This window comes from Apteryx mantelli, chromosome 7, assembly GCF_036417845.1.
Source record: "Apteryx mantelli isolate bAptMan1 chromosome 7, bAptMan1.hap1, whole genome shotgun sequence".
In the NCBI taxonomy this organism is placed as follows: domain Eukaryota; kingdom Metazoa; phylum Chordata; class Aves; order Apterygiformes; family Apterygidae; genus Apteryx; species Apteryx mantelli.
In genome coordinates this window covers 45,168,667-45,186,262 of record NC_089984.1, presented here as the reverse complement: position 1 = coordinate 45,186,262, position 17,596 = coordinate 45,168,667, and the positions used below count along the sequence as shown (strand labels likewise).

General features: G+C 40.1%; 1 protein-coding gene across 2 annotated transcripts in view; it reads right to left on the bottom strand.

The window, feature by feature from the left end:
* INPP5A (inositol polyphosphate-5-phosphatase A) overlaps positions 1 to 17,596 on the bottom strand; it is a 248,059-nt gene that overhangs the window by 107,937 nt on the left and 122,526 nt on the right. For both annotated transcript variants that reach the window (XM_067300397.1, XM_067300398.1), the window contains 2 exons: positions 6,423 to 6,486; positions 1,563 to 1,666 (listed from right to left, as the gene is read on the bottom strand). In XM_067300397.1, coding sequence (XP_067156498.1) covers positions 1,563 to 1,666; positions 6,423 to 6,486 — 168 coding nt within the window. The remainder of the gene's footprint in view (positions 1 to 1,562; positions 1,667 to 6,422; positions 6,487 to 17,596) is intronic.

The window sequence follows — 17,596 nt, the reverse complement described above, 5'->3', positions numbered from 1 at the left end:
GCTGCAGGGAATGCAGAATACAGAAGCTATTGCTCCAAAACCGAATCCCCGAGTAGCCACAAGAAACGGGCACAGTCCGGGGTCTGCAGAACAGTGTGGGAACGGACTGGACAATTTCTTCAAGAGACCGTGAAGACTGTCCACGTAAAAGACAGTAGTAAATAATACTGAACAAGCTACGCAGTCGCCAGTCTCACGATGAAACGACAGCAGTGAAATAACTACGAAATAATTCTTCATGGGTAGCAATGAACAATCCGTAATTTGGCCCATCGCTGTTAAGCTTGGTAAGAGCACGCTCACACCGCTGTTCGGTGCTCTCAGCGCTGCAATCAGATCATTCCACAGCGCTGCTCGTCTCCTGCTCATGTTGTCAATCACCCATCTTGCTACAGCTTATTGCGGATGGAGGAGAAAAATACGTTTCTGAGCAACTACATAAAGTTCCTTTCAAAATGAGGTAATGCTAAACTCCAAAACAGTATTTAAGATGTTTATTCACAGGAGGCAAAAGCTAGTAAAGTCATGTCAAAGGCAGTTTCCTTTCCAGCTGAGAGATACAGAACATTAAGAAAAATAATTTGGTATCAAAGTCAAGGAAAGAAAGAAAAGAATAACCGACATCCCATCAGCCCTTAACTACTTATGCAATGCTCTTCCGGGCACAAATGTACTACTTCTATATCTCTGAGTGTGAACATTTACATAAATTCTAAATTAATTTTTAAAATTTATATAGTTCTAATATTAGTAGTAATATGCATGCTTGATCCACAAACGTCATAAGAATTCAACAAATTTATTCACTTGATTTGTAGTAAATGTTAATCATTAAACACTTACCCATATTCCAGGTATTACACAATTTTACAATGAGCAAATTAAAGTCAACACCAAAGAAGTCTTAATTACAGGCAAGGACTGCACTTGCACTTGCATGTGCAATTGCACTTGCAGGTGCAACGGAAGAAAACCCTGTCTGCTTAGCTCGTGCTTCTGGCTCTGACAAGACCATCACCTCCAGCTGCAGACATGCGGCATTCCCCAGCTCTTTAGGGACCAACAAAGCAGTACAGGGGCAGGGTGAGAACAAAACATCTACATGTTCGAAAGCCACACGTATTCTTGCACCAGGAAGAAACCATCTTTTCCCTACATACTTGCAGTAGTATCTAACCGCACTGAACAGAAACCAGTATTGCAGCAACCACGACGGCAGAGCTGCTATAGCTGAACACAAATGGTCATAGCCTGTCATGGAGCAAGTCTCCCTGAAATGGACTTGTAATTGGCATTGTATGCTATTTCTTTGGTTTTAAATGTTCAAACAAGTCTCTTCATCACTGCCTCCATCCTTCACAAGGATTTCCTATTATACAAAGAGCTCCATTTGAATTTGGTAAATCCATGCAATGACTTAAAATATAAGTAATTGACACACACACAAAAATCAAGACTTGATTCTGACCTAATTTCTATTACTGAGAGTAGCTACTAAAATAAATCAGAGCAAGTCAGAATGAAACCTAATATTTGGGAATGCTCCACTGGATTGTACATACCTCAGGGAAATAATCCTGTGGAAACTTCTCTTTTTCCAGCATGGGCGTGCTTTCTAAAGTGTCTGAGTAGATTTCTTTCCCAGTAACCTTTTTATACTTCTTAGCTAGAAAGAGATATAAAACATACTTAACATACAAACCTTCACCATTATAAGCAACTTTTAGCACTCATCGGAAAAACAGTGGCATCTGCAAAATAGGTAGTGTCTTAGCACAAATATGCAAGCAGTGAACTGTTTTTTGGGGAAAAAACAGAGAGCACTGAAACATATATAAACATGTCTCTTTATATCAGATATTCTCATGCTACACGGTTAGGAAAAGTACTGTTTTTACTGTTCAGAGCACACTAAAGCATAGGAGCTCTAATTATGAGCCAGGTCTCTATACACCCTTGCGCTCAAACATCCCGACGTGGTCCCGGGAGATGCCTGATTGGGTCCTCAGCTAGCATCCATCAATTTACACTGGATAATTAACAGGAAAACTAATTGATTCAAAACACATCAAGGTGAAAAATATGTAACTTATGAATAATGACTATCTGTATGTGTCATCCAGCATCTCTTTTTTCAGATTTTAAGACTACCTACCTAAACATCATCTGATGCACATTTGTAACACGTTAGTAATCACATCTTTCACACATCTAACAAGCACACAGTCATCAATACCATCTCAGTTTTTTGCCTTTTGCTTTATATCAGCAGTATTGACAATCATCATCCACTTGGTGTTGGGCCACACTTACATCTTCTGCTGGGATAGCTATGTCAGCTGGGGGGCTGATTTTTTTCACTCTGGAATTGACCCAGTAATGCTGGTGGAATTCCTAATAAAATACAAACTGGGCAAAAGCTGACAATATGCTGAACAGCCTGTTCCATTTGTGGAACTGATCTAAACTACACTCCTTAAAAAAAAAAGGCTGCAGGGGCAGCTGGAGCGGGTTGCCCAGGACCATGTCCAGTTGGGTTTGAATGTCTCCAAGGATGGAGATGCCACAACCTTTCTGGGCAGCCTGTTCCAGTGTGCAACCACCCTCACAGTAAAGAAGTGTTTTCTTAAGTGGAATTTCCTGTATTTCAATGTGTGCCCACTGCCTCTTGTCCTGCCACTGGATACCACTGAGAAGAGTCTGGCTCCGTCTTCTTTACGTCCCCCAAACAAGTATTTATACACAGTGGTGAGAGCCTCCCCCTGAGCCTGCTTGCCTTGAGACTAAGCAGTCCCAGCTCATTCATCCTCTCCTATGACAGATGCTCCAATACTTTAATCACTTCAGTTGCTCCAGTATGTCCCTGTCTTTCTTATACAATTAGTGCAATTCTTTTCTATGTTTTAAATCTAACCAGCTAGAGGCTAGAGATAACTGGAACTGCCTCATCACTATCTTCTCAAACAACCTCTCTCCAAAAACGCTGGAGCTAGACAGCCTTTTCTGTGAAAATTGAGTCTGGTTTTGATTAACAATTGCCTCTGCAAGACAAGGTGACATCCTCAAGTCACCCACTGAAGTCATTCAAATATCAGGATGCCCTAAGACAAGAAAAGAAATGGGGAAAAAAAGAGTTCTCATATGAAGAGAGAATGAATGTTTTCCTTCAGAGATGTGGGTGTAAGAGGGAATACGTTACATGAAAACAAAATACTGAGTGGTCTAGAACAGGATAATTGGAAATTTCTCTCTGTTATGTCCCAGTACAGGAATGGCGATGGTCACTGAAATTGAAAAAACAGCAATGTGAAGCATGATAAAAAGAGAAAGGGTTTTTTTTGCCTAACATATTATTGTGCTGGACGAGTTACTGTCCCAGAATGCCAAACTTGAGCAAGAATCTGAAACAGACTGCATATTCTTAACTATTTAAATACCCAGGATTACAACAGGAATCACACACACCCAAACAGAGCCTTTCAAAGGACAATTGTTAAGCTTCAAGGTCTAACCAAGGTAGACTCCTAAGATGCAAATGCCTCATACCTGCCTATCAAAGGATTTCCTTATCTTCTGCTGAATCTCTGCCGTATTTAGTAATAGTTACTGGACGAGACGGACCAGTGGTATCATACTGATGCAACACAGCAAGTTCTACAATACGTGGATGCAAACAATTTTTAACTCTGCCTACATCCCTACTACCTACCTGCCCTACATCCCTACTACCTGCATGCCAGCCTTCATCAATCAAGAAGGCTGGTAACATAAATCACAAGTATCAGTTGGGAGTTCCTTAATCAGTTAAGTGAGTGACAATGATTAAAAAAAATTAAAAAAATGATCTGCAGGAAAAAATATTTTTTCCTTATTATTTTTCCTTAATTATTTGTTCCTTATTTCTTCCCAAAATGTTCTGCGAGTACACGCAGCTCAATCAACTCAAAATAATCTCATTTGCTTAGGTTCTTCTAAACCCTTATAGTAAAAACAGAGTCTTATTTCTGAATGGCTTCCACTGACATTAGGTCATCCATATCAGTTTCCCTGACCAGGTTTTTCAAACCAAGAAAGTTTAAAATCTTGCTCTGGGGATATGCAGAAGACGAATTGGACTCATTGCCTTCAAATCTTGTATCCGCTGTTCTTGGGCCACACAGCCACCTCCAGCAGACAATTGTTCTCATTTTAAAACTCAAATATCTCTGCCTGAAAACTGAAAACCAGAGAAAACCTTTTTCTCCAAAAACTGTATTCAGACACATCCCACTGTGTCGTGAGTTTTGAAAGAACAAAGTGATGTTACAGGAATACTGAATTGTATATAAACATCTATTGTTTGCATGCTTTTGAGCAGAACTAGAATTTCATAATGACTTTTGTGCAGAGAATGTGTGTATCCATTTGGATTTGTCCTGTTTTAAGTGGTTAATGCACTGTGAAAATGTCAATAGTCATGACAGAAGAGACAGGTTTTACCTCTCACCTGAACGATGGGCGCCGTCAGGGTCGTACTTTTACAAACACCACATTGGGAAACTGATTCTGCCCTACATTAAGAGAACAGCAGGTGACTTACAACACTGATTCAGTGTAGCACCTGCCGTCCCTGGATTTTTCTTAGTTTTCCCTTCTGAGAAATGATTGGGCCAAACACACCTTTATGAAATTCAGCTGGTTCACAGCCTCACGTGGCTTTGCTAGAAGACTACGTTATAGGCTTTGCTGAGCAAAATGAAGCACTGGATATTTACAGTGTATTTTTTTCTGGAACAAGTATCTGTTTACCTCTTTTGCACTGATTAATTTCCCCTTGTCTTTTTTCCTTCCATTTTCTCACTTTTTTATACTTGCATTTTTATTTAAAGCTGCCAATCAAACATGAATAAACCCAAAAAACTCCTCTTCTAACACAGTCTACTCTGTCAGGTGTCACTAGAGTCAGACACCTCTGATCTACGACCAACGGGAGGGAGCTTTAAGTGGAATTCAGAGCGAAAGTGGTAGACCTCCAGCACTGGCGCACTGAAACTGCCAGTTCATGAATCACGAATACAGTTCACGTATTGCTGATACACAAAGCCATTCATACGGCAAAACGAATAAACAGTTGTGAATGCTGTCACCTCAGCTGTAAATGCAAGTTTCTTTGCCTTATTCATGGGCTCCTTGCCCTTACGGACACGGGAGACCAGCAGGCTGTTCCACCTGGGGACTGGAGTAGCACCTTAGACACCCAGCTTCCTGTGCAATATCGGTTCCCTCCCATATTTCAGTCCTGCAAACAATTCACTTGATAAAGAACATCTTCTATTATTGCTCAGCGTCTATTAAACTGTTCTAATCTGGGAGAAAGACTAGATACGCAGGCTGACCTCTCATTAAAAGTCCCTACATCACTACTGAGTTTTCTAGTGCTCGCTCTCAGAAATAAAATATGCTGTGAACTGCCTGTGATATCTAAAATTTTCCTTCAACATCAAAACCAATGATGACAAAAGGACTTACGTTGGCTAAATCTTGAATTATAATATACATAGAACTACTGTTCAAGTACTTCATGGAAGGAAGACCCTGTACCCTCAATTACATGAGCAGAGACAATCTGTCTCTACTGAGAACAAAAATAATGAATCTATACAATTAAGACAATTAGTTCACTCCATAGTTATAACCATTTCAAGTGTCTCAAATTAATGGGATGCTAGAGGTAGTATTAATGTGATCCAGCTCAGTAAGCTAAATGAAGCTCACAAGATTTTTGTATTACATGTACAGACAGTTCTCAACTAAAATAACATGAATTTTATATAATCTTTTCTGTATGTACCTTCAGGAAGCATTCAATAATTGTCTATGATATTTCTAATATTTAATGCACCTAGCCTAGCATTACTTTAAACTTCTGAGATTTAGCAAGACTTCCAACCTGATAGATCAATGCTGGTTAAAAACAATGACACCTTCCTACTGACCTGTACTGCTCCAAAGTAATTTGAGCCATAAATCTACCTCAGCTGTTCTGCAAAATGATCATCACTGCTGGACATTTAAGGTCTTGGTCCTATAACTGATCCACACTGAAGAACCTTGTGGACATTCAGATTTCTCCTGAAATCATCAGGGATCTGTATGGATCCAAAGGTCCATCTGCATGCCTATGATTAATGCACAGGTTTTCAACCTGTGGCCGGTCCATTGACTTCTTCTAAGAGGTCTATAAAAGGTAAGAAAAGTAAAGCCTATCATCGATGGACTTGCATGCATTACACACAAGTTTGCATATGCTGGAAAATATGTTAGGCATCACTATTAGAAAAGATGACTGAAAGCCAGGATTGACATATAATGCCTGGAAATGCCTTGAAAAATACCATTTAAAAAAAAAAAAAGAGTTAATGACATTTAATTCCTTTGCTTACCTTTAAAATCAAATTGGTAGATGTTTTTCAAGGATTCATGAAGAAAGTAAAAACTTCCTAGAGCCTGTAGAAAACAGCAATAAAATAAGAAATTATAAAAATATCTACTTTGCCTTACTACAAACAAGAAAAATCATGCTTTCCAACAAAAAAAACAGAAGAAACTACATACTAATAAGTAAAAATATCAAATTTTGTATTTTAGTAAATCTGTAAGAATTATCCATTTCCTTCATTGTTTCTTTAAAGTTTCATAAGCAGTTATAAAGATCGTTAAAAGTCTACTAAACATGGTAAGGGCACAATTACCAGGTGCGCTTTTAGAAATTCCAAAAGGATTGATGTAATTAGTAATTCAGTAATTTAGTAATTCAGACAAGTATCCTTCCAAACACAGAAAACATTCCCATAACTCTTTTCCACTGCAGGCTCAGGAATGACTTCAGCAGCTTTGAAAAATGGCTTTGCCAGCTGCAGAGTGGACATAACACTTGAAATCTGACAGGAGTCTTGGGAATATTCGTCCATGCTTGTTCTGCTTTTTCCTTGTTAACAAACGTTTTGACAATAACTATAGTAACTGAGCAGCACAGGATGCCCTTGTCTGCTAGCCACGTTCTGGAGAGCAAATGCCACTACTACCTTCAGCGGGATGCCTCCATAGGCAAGTCACCAACCTGAGGAATATAAAAATATCGGGCAAGGAGCAGATGTTTGAATATATGTCAAGCTTTTTGACACTGTCAGGACTGATGTGTTTCTAAGTATATGCAGAAGCAGTTTAGTGCCTACAAAAATACACGGATCATTTCAATTACCATTGAAAATCAAGTATTAAGAGCGATTTTATGTATCCATACTTTGGATTTAGAAAGGTTGTATAATCGTAACACTTTCTACAGATCTAGTCCTGAGCACTTATTTTCCTTATTTGTTTTCAAAACAGCAACCTGATCCAACTATGGAATCCTGTAATAGTTTTAATGATTAGTCCCTGACTGAGTAAAGCATGCAAATACACAAGTAATCTCTACTGCATTCAGAAAAGCATATAAACTCCCATCTCAGCAAATCAATTTAAAAAGCATACTGAAGTCCACCCGTATCCAGCAAAGTTTTAAGCACCTGTTCCTAACTTTCTTGGTTTCTGAACACTTGCAGATATTAACCCTTAGTCCACTATTCAGGAAAACACCTTTTTCAGGACAGCGCTTAAGCATACCCCTTACTTTATGGGCACAATAAGCACTTGTGCCCCAACGTGGACAGGAGCTGAAATGCCATCTGTGTTCAGACTGACCACAACACGGGCTGTGCTGTTAAGGCAGTGGAAAACAGCAGCCAGGCTTCGGTGGGTTTGGGACCCCTTCTCTCCATCACTGAGGTCCCGTGAGACGTGAAGAAAGCCACGTCGAACACAGCCTCCCATGTGCCGTAACCACGTATTCCCCATTTTCTGGGTACCGAGCTCCAGACACCTGTGACCCAGCTTACAGAAGTGCTGGGTGAACCCAGCTGCAACTGGCACTGACGGCACCGTGCCCCAAATTTACACAATGACGTCACAGCAAAAATAATGCTTGCTGCTATCAGAGCACGTTTTGAGGCGAAATCAAGAAATGAAGATGTGAAGTGCACAAGATCACCTAGCCCAGATATTTTTCTCAGGCGCGTTGGGTAAAATGCGTGTGGACGCACAACAGGCAGCAGAGATCGCCAGCGATGACCCCGTCCAGGCTGGAGAAGAGCCCAGGGCCACCGTGTCGGAAAGGGCTGGCCACCCCCGACCCAGCCTGGCACCCGGCACCCAGGCAGGACCCAGCACGTCCTCGACCCGGGCTTCTTGGCCAGACTGATTCTCAGGGACGCGCGAAAGGCGGCAGAGAAAGACAACCCCATCAGCACCCAACAGAGCACCGATCCTCCAGCAGAACATTTTCCAGGGTTTGAAAACTGCCAATTTAGGCCACCCCTGATAAACATTATTTTAACTTGCACTGGAAAACCTCTGCGGATGAGGCTTCCACAACCCCCCCGGTTGCCCGACCTGGTTTGTCACTATCCCGAAACTCATAAAGTTTCTCTTAACGCAGACAATCTCGTCTGCTTTCCTACCACAGCCTTTCCTTCTTCACACGTTTTTGGTAAACAACTGACCACTGTTCCTTTTCCAGGGAACCTCCGTGTGTGCTCACCTGGGGTTCTCAGATTAGGACAGATCCTGACTCCGTTTCTGTCAAAGGAAGCTTTGCCAAGGTTCATCCAGAACAACCGTGAGCTTCCTGCTTGTTTTTACTTCTTCACAGTTACATAACATACTGTTTTTTTCCAGTTAATAAGTGGAAGTTTACACATTAGAAAAGAGTAAAGGAAAATTCAAGTGAGAAAGAAAAAGTGGTATAAACAGACTGCATAGTGGAATGTAAAAAATATGTAAATTTTGAATGGGAACTTGATGAGCCTTTAAATACATCTGATGCACTCAATAGAAGCAAAGGGAAGGGGTAAAAAAGAAAAAAAAAGAAAAAGAAAAAAAAAAGCAGCCTGCCACTACACAGTCATATTGACAAGTATAAAAGAGCCAAGGCATTAAACAAAAAGGATGATTTAGTTTCATTTTGTCTTTTTACTCCTATAACGACAGAGACCCTCCTGGCAGAGCAGTGTTTTGGTTCAGGGAGCGCTGCATTATTTATGAGACACTGCACATCTAGAGATTAAACATTTGCTGATTTGTCAAAAGCACGAACATGAGGTCCTGCCCATCTCCTTGACATATTAGTCCATACAACGGAAAACACTGTCACACATTTAATTGATGAGTACACTTCCTTGTGACCCAGGCAGCTTGCTTTAGATTTTTCGTTTGCTTTTTTTTAATACGGAGGAGGCAAATAAGAAAATGCAGGAGACACTCTTGTAGAGGACTCAAGGTTAACTATCCTGCAACAAGGACACACTGCCAGAAAAGAAAATTATTCTGATACAAAATAAAAACACTGACACCTGCTATTTAATTTCTAGCTGAATATAATATCATTAGCAATTAATAAAATGTTGCTATCTCAACCTAAACTTTGACTATATTCTGGCCTTTGGCTTTTAAAAACCCTGGAGATTATTCTTAAATAGTAATATGCTTATAGTGAGTTTCTGCCCATAGAGAAAAGTGTAGTTTACATCTCTTTTAGATAGACAAAACTAGTTAAAACTCTTGAAACAAAATCACATTCAAGCCACAATTAAGATTTAACCCTGTTGTACTTGAAAATATCTTTAGAAATCTTCATTACCCTCCGCACCAAATAAAACGAAGGAAAAAATATGTGCAGTCACAACTTTCAACTTTGTGAAAAGGCAGCAAATCCTGTGTTAGAAGTGCCTGGCTCTTGGACCACGCGTGGGCACTGCTCACGAGTGTTATCAGAGAGAAAAAACACGTACTGGAAAAAGTCATTTTCAGAATACCCCTCGGCAAAATTAAGTTACAGTGAGATTGATCAAAAATAGGGGCTCAGGAGCTTGACATGAGAACAAGGGCCCAACCGTGGCGTCCTGCTCCTCGAGTAACCGCGCGGCAGGAGACGCGGCTGGTTTCATCAATACCACGCAGACGAGCAGGGGCCTCGCAACACGGTTTGTATCACTGAGCTTCATTTTAGGGATAAGCATCTTCTGTTCTTAACTTTTATGTATTTTATAGGCATGCAGTTTTTATCCTGCTGAAATCAATGGGGACACTTATGAAGTAAAATACTTCTGGGTGGAAGGACACCACAGTTGAGCTATTACCTGCTTTTATTTATTTAGACAGCTGACCTTAAATAAAAGCTTATAGCATAAGTATCATATCAAACTTAAGCCATTTGAATCTGATATATACTACAAAAAGGCAAAATATATCAATAGTTAGATCAGTTCTCAGCTATAAAATCTAGTAAAATGTGATTATTTTACTTCACCAGCAGTTATCATCAGCTTAATAGAGTAATTTGAAATTGTGTTTTCTAGACTTAAATCGTTCTTTGCTCTATCCGAATTCTCCCCAGCTGGTCCATATCTTTCTTCAACACACAAGCAAAAATCTGACATATATAAAGATACCACCTTGTCAGACAATATTATGCTTTAAAAACTCAATATAAGGACATGGCTTTATTTCAGCTCTCAGGATGGCTTTTACAATAAAAATTCAGCCTGAGAAAGTACCTGGAAAAATATCCCAAATGCCTAAAGTCCGACAAAGTTAGAAGTAAATGAAAATGGGATCTTAGAACGGGAAATACTGGGCCAATAATAAGTGGCCAACTCAGCCTACCTGAAACATTTAAATACCACATTTAAGGGAGCTTTCTTTTGTTCATAACCTACGGTTGCAGAATCATGAAGGCTGGAAGGGTCCTCTGGGATTTCTAGTTCAACCCTGTCCAAAGCAGGGCTGACAACTGGTCTGCTCTGGCCTTGCCCAGATGAGCTTCAAAAACCTTCAAGGCTGGAGTTTTCTCCACCTTTTGGAGCCTCTGTTCTACTGTTTGGCCACCCGGAGGGTGAACTTCTCCTTTTATCTAATTGGAATTTCCCTTGCCACAGCTGAGATGGAAATGGAAGGCTAATTAAACAAATATTTGGAAATAAGTGATCTATCCCAATCAGGCATTAATAATTTTAAAGACAGGGGAATATTTAGATCTAAATGGCAGGAATCTTTAAGCTTTTAAAGCTATAGGCTAATGACTAAACCAGGAAGAATCAAGATGCTCTAAAAAGCCTATTCTATTTAGATGCTATAAGTCTATTAAAAAGAGCCTGTCGCTTGTGCTCAGGCTACAACTTTACTTCTGGGCCTCCCGATTTGCTCCCTGCTTCACTTTTTACAGCTCCAAACTCATTTTTCAAACTGATTTTGAAGAATTATATAGCGCAAGTTGGGTTTGATAGTATACATTTGTAGTATTGAATGTCAACCAATCGCGCACACAAAGAATCCCTGATAGTGATTAACACAGTACAGCTTCAGGAACTGATACTACTGCCATTAAAGATAGGCTTCGGCTGTGCAATTCTAAGCACACCATTCAAACAAGTAAAACTCTAATGGAAGGGAAATTATGGCTATCACTATCTTCCGCATTGTTACCGACTTAATCATGGTTATGTACATAAATGGTAACCTGTAAAAATGATGGAGTGCAGATATGATCCACTGCCATAATACAATGAAACATAAATAAAAAGAAACTTTCTTTCAGGGCCCAATGCCTAGATCCTTTTCTTCAGGAGATTGTGTTAATTCCAATTAATTCTCTTGAAATGAGAGGGTGTGTTGACAATAAAGTTAAACAGTACTAATCTGAAATCCAGGCATGCTTTATTTTGTTATTTATATGTTTAATATTCTTTGGAAAAAAAAGTAGTAGTGCGTACAGCACCAGTAGTGTATACAGGATCTAAGTAATTTCACAGAGAAACACAAATAAAAGGCCCCAAACAGTTCAACTTTTAAAAACTCCAAAGATACAGTGGGAAATCCATTCTTTGTTCCATTTGAAGGGTTATCTAAACTGGTTGCTCTTGCAGCTAGCACAGGTTGTGTGCAACCTGTAAGCGGGTACGTTTACTAAGATGTCACCTAAGAAACAGCGTTATGCATTGCTATCTTACTTTTCCAGTTTTGGCTATGCCTGAACTGGGCACCGCAGAATTTGACTATCCCAGTAGTCCTCACGCACAGGACCAGCCATGAAAACCGTGTTTCGGTAACGCAGTCGCGCAGGACGAGCGAATGGACGGCTCACAGCTAGGTTCAGGTCAGACGCCTCTGAGCTCGATAGGCCAATCTGCCAAGCTTGGGTCCATACCTACACCAAAACCACCTTGTATTCCTTGTAAACCAGAAGTTTCTCCAAGTTGAGGAAGACCAGCAGAGCCGCGTGTGGTCACGCAGAGCACGGGGCAGCTCTCCAGACAGACCAGCCCCACCAGCAAAGCTGGGAGGTGGTAGCACAGTGGGAAGGGTCTTGCCCGTCCCATGCATCACCCAGCACCTGCTATAGATGCACGCACAGCTCGGCACGGTGCCCTGCGGCCGCTGCTGGGGTGGCAAGGACCAGGTCCCACCAGGACAGGCTTCCCTCTGTTCTTGCCACATATTTCATACAGAATTGTATTACCTACCGTAGCAACAGATAGGAGAACTTAACTCAGGGTTAGTGTATGCCAGTCAGAAAAGCTTTGCCTCTCCCCCGAAACATATTACTGAGAGAAAATTAGATAACTTCTCCACATTAATAAATTGGAGTTAAATGATCACTGTTTTTAATTAGGTTCCAGAAAACCATTCAGTAGCATATCGGAAATTTCTTTCGTTATTCCCTGCCAAAAGGCTCATCTGGATAAACTGCTAGTGATGGCAACATAAACACATTGGTTCTGTTGCATCACACATTTGGCATTATTAAAAACACCGTTCCTCTGATTCTACGGAAATCTTACCACAAAAATCCAAAGGTTTAAACAGCAGTAATTTCTTTAACAGCTATTTGGCTTAAGTGCTTTTTTTAAAACATACGTCATTTCAACTGCGGTAATTGAACATATAAAAGAAATAGTCTGAATAAAAGTTTAATTACTGTACAGAGTAAACATGTACTGCATTACCTCACTAAATGTGATAAAGCTAATATAAAAAGATTGCTTTAAATAAATTTAAAACAAATTGCCAATGATGACATAGAAACTGTAATTCATGTAGTCATAAAATCCATAATTAGCTTTAATGAATATTTAAAGTCAAAGTTCAACCCAACTTTTTCAATGTTTAACCTACTATATCAATATAGTTCAAGGAATTCATTTATCATCAAACATGACAACGTCTGAATATTAATTAGTACAGGGCACTGCTGACAGGAAGTCCTTATCTCTTACCAGTCCTTTTGACTATAGCACATGTCAACGGTAAGTTTGTCACGTCTGATATTATTGATCACCTGCCTGTTTTGCTAACAACAATTAAAAAAATATTTTACATATTTATAAACCTGAACGTCAAGAGCGCACATTAATTTCCCATTAGTAAAACGGAGTCTATTAGCTGCCACGTTTCAGTCGGAGGAAAGGGAGCGAATGAGCAATTGCAGTAACTCCCGACAGGAAGACAATAATTGTGCATAAAAGCCCTCTTATCGGGCAGGGTATGGGGACACCTTATCTGGATCCCTTTGTGCAGCAATGAAGTTTAAGAGACTTCACCGGGGAAATTATGGGGCAGGAATCTCTGGAAGCACGCAGGGGTCCTGCCCGTGCCGGGGGACGGGACGACCGGCCAACGCCTGCTCAGTCTAACACAAACATGAACAGCTCTGAAACCCTCTTAGCTACAGGCTACCTTGAATTTTCATGACTGCTCTGAAACACTCCATGAAAACACCTGTCCTTAGTTTGCCTAACGATTTAGTTTTGATATAATTTTAACTTCCCAAGAAAAAAAGGCAAGACATGATGCAAGAGCAGGTTGGTTCTAGATGGACTAGACGATCTCCAGAGGTCCCTTCCAACCTCAACCGTTCTGTGATTCTGTTCTAATACGTTTGTACAGAGACTTACAAAGTAACTACAAATAATGAGCGATATTAAAGTATATGCTTGTCAACTGTGTTCATAGTCTACTCAATCCAGTAAACCTAAATTAACACTAAATGCCTATTATTCATTCAAGGTGAAAAAAACAGACTGGTTACACAGATCAACTCATTATAAAGCCATCTATCACTTTTTATTTGCAAACAAATTAGGTGTCCAGCAATTTATCATTTCCTGAATTAGACTTATCAGCTAAAGTACATATAATTAAACTGCTATTGAGCTCCCCGCAAGCAGGCCTTGCCTACCTGACGTGCCGACAACTGGAACCCAAACGGACCAAGCCATTTCAAACAGTCACGCAGTGCTTTCACGACTTCGTATCTCAAACACAGGTATCGGCTTAATTTCAACAGTATTTGAATAATTACACCTTTAAAAAAGTGTAGAAGTGAGTGGCCTCCAGATACTCCATGGCAAACAAACTTAGAAACCGCTCTCGACGTGCTAAAAACACTGGGAGCAGAAGGACTGATGGCTGCAAATGGCAGCCTGTACAGCGTGCCGATTCTCCAAGGGGAAAAAGGCAGCGCAGTTAAGAGTAGGAATCTCTTATTTGGTACCTGCCATGACAGAAGTCACAGTTTGCTTCTGATTCTTTTGACCCCGAACGTACAAAACTTCTGGCATGGAGAAGCTGAGCAGAGAGAGCAACCCACCAGACCCGAGGGAGCAGGAGCAGTCATCTCCTGCTATGAAACTTTCCAAGCTAGTCAATGCGTTTCCTAGCCCGTAGAAGGCTCAGCCACTACCTAAAGGTGGTTCATATACTGTACAACGATTCACATGATTCATTCTGAATATATATTCATAATTTCATAACTCATAAAAAATTCTCTTTGCAATTGTGAAAACTTGGTCTAGATTGCATTAATAATATATGCTTACACATGCCACTACTCTCATTAAAACAAATAACACAATTCACTTGAGAAAAGTAAAACCACTGGCTGAATTGGTATTAAAGATTCTTTTATGTCATAAAATCGAAAACAACGTTACCTATCGTAATATGAACTTACTTTATGTTGTAAAGAAGTAACCTGTAATATCACATCTTGTCTGTCTAATTGCTAGCATCTTAACATTTTCTCCAAGAATCATTCCCAATTAAGTCAATAGGTGCAAGAACAGTACAGACCCCTGATATCAGGAGTTTGCAAGCAGAGCTGGTGGGGAAGAAAAAAAAAAGAACTAAAAAAGGGTATGTAACACTAGCTCCACCTGAATGCAAATCATTTCGCTAATATAAATGAATTAGACCTGTACCTGCAAAGATACTTGTGTATGTCTAGATTAATTTCCATGTATTGGTTTTGACCATTTATTTTGTGGACCTGCCCATTTTTCAAACCAATTCTCTGAGCCATACTGTTGCAGCTGATCAGTGAAGCGATGCTCCTGACTGCTGCAAGCCGGCTGAACCACCTCGAATCCTCCACATTTCCGACATCAGTGAGCTACCTGGACGTGCAGTGTCATTTCTAACTGTCCTCAACCAAACAGTTCTAATGCCATGACCTTCCCTGTTGAGTCACAGTTTACCAGCACTAGATATACTTTTGACATCTAACACTGCTCCCTCATTTTCCCTTCCTTCTTATTTCTTCAGAGCAGTCTATTTTAAACAGACTGCTATCTGTTTAAATAACTAAGCTATCAAAAAGAATGGTCACTAAATTTTGCATTAAAAAATGTGAATCATTCAAAAATCAATTCTGATTTCTGTTTATATAAGTCAAATGAAAATGCAGTAAATTTAATAAACAAACATTGATCTATGAATTTTCATATATAGTTTCATAGCTTGTGCAATTTATTTTTGGACTCATTACCAAGATTTAGATATTTTGCAAGTAATTGGCCTATCTTTACAAGTTTCTAAAAAGGCTGCGGCCTGCCTACATGATAGATTGCGTAACAGTTTTAAAAATTCCAAAATATTTAAATCCAGATTCATTTAGATGCTTAATCAAGGGACCATCATAAAAAATAAGTTGTTTGCAAACCCAGTCTTTATAGATACCTCAGAAAAGTCTCCTTGCTAGCAGCAACCATCAACAGCACACTTTCAGGAAAAAATTTAAGCCCCATAAGCTCTCATTTTCCTGTTCTGAAGACTAACAAAATGAGTGATCTTCTGCTAACACGATCCACCTCTATTACCATCCTTTATATTCTTTTTTAATGTATCAAAATAGGAAATGAAAGCTCATATTCAATTTTAAAAGTCTCTTTGGGGCTAGATTATTTAACAAAAATAGAACAAATTAACAGAAAATCTGAACTATGTATAAAAATCTCTGATAAATAAATAAATAATGCATATGTAATCTACTGCACTGCCAAGAATATTTAATGCCACTTTTGATACTAACATCTTTTGCAGAGAGATTTAACATTTTAATTACAAATCAATTCAATAAAACCATTGTACGGAGGTTCTTCTCCTTAAAACAAAGGTTACTGACAGGCCAAGGAACCAGCAGAATAAAACAAGTTTCACGAGTTAGGAAAGGAGCATGCACGCCGAACGTACTGCTGAACTCAAAGCAGAACCTTCGCGAGGTCATTAATCACGCCGGTGTTTAACATTCCCATCAGAGAAGCACTCGAGAGGCCCCCAATCAGGGTAAGAGGCGCACCGCTGGCTCCGCACCAACGCAAGGAGCAGCCTGTCTGCACACCGAGTCCCAACGGGAATCCGGGGCCACGCGCCGCATCCCGCCTTGCGACTTCCGAACGGCCACGACTGCAAAGAGCGCGCGCCGCCGAAGGGCCAAAACCTGCGCCGACGGCTCTGCCGGTGACTTCCGAGTCACAACAGAGCGGACTGCGCTGCTCTGAACATGCAACGGCTCCTCAGCATCGGAGAGAAATAAAGTCTGATTTTTAGCTGTAAACATAGCAAATAAGACTCTAAATAGATGTGCACAAATAAATACTATTTATTCAACGGTGATTTCAGTGTTAAACCTCATGCAGAGCCCAGAAAATTCCCAAGCAGTTAGCAGGCCTTGCTGAACTGAGCTCTGAAACTGTACAAAGAGCCTGAAGAGCAGATTTTCCCAATGGATATTGGCAGCGATTCATGAACTCAGAAAAACTGAGTTTGATTCTTAGATCGCAGAACAGAATACAAACGTGCAGAATTTATTATTTTTCAGGAAGCAAACTATATTCCATTTTCTGTTCTACATTCATTTTTTATAATCATTTTTGGAACGTAACCAAGAGTAAGACCGACCAAAGTAGCACTTCACCTCTTACAGAAAGTTACTCCTTATTCCAGCACACTTCTACCCTGCCAGTACTGGATGAGCGAGTGCCCCACATAAACCACCAACTCAACACTGCCATGAAAAAGGCAGAAGCAATCCTAGGATGCAGCAGGTGAGATATTGCCATATAGGCAGCAAAGTATTAATGCAACCATGCAGCACAATGATGATACATCATCTGGAATTGTACAAACAAGGCTGATCTTCCACGTAAAAGGTTGCCCATCGGGATGAGAGAACAAGATCCTACGT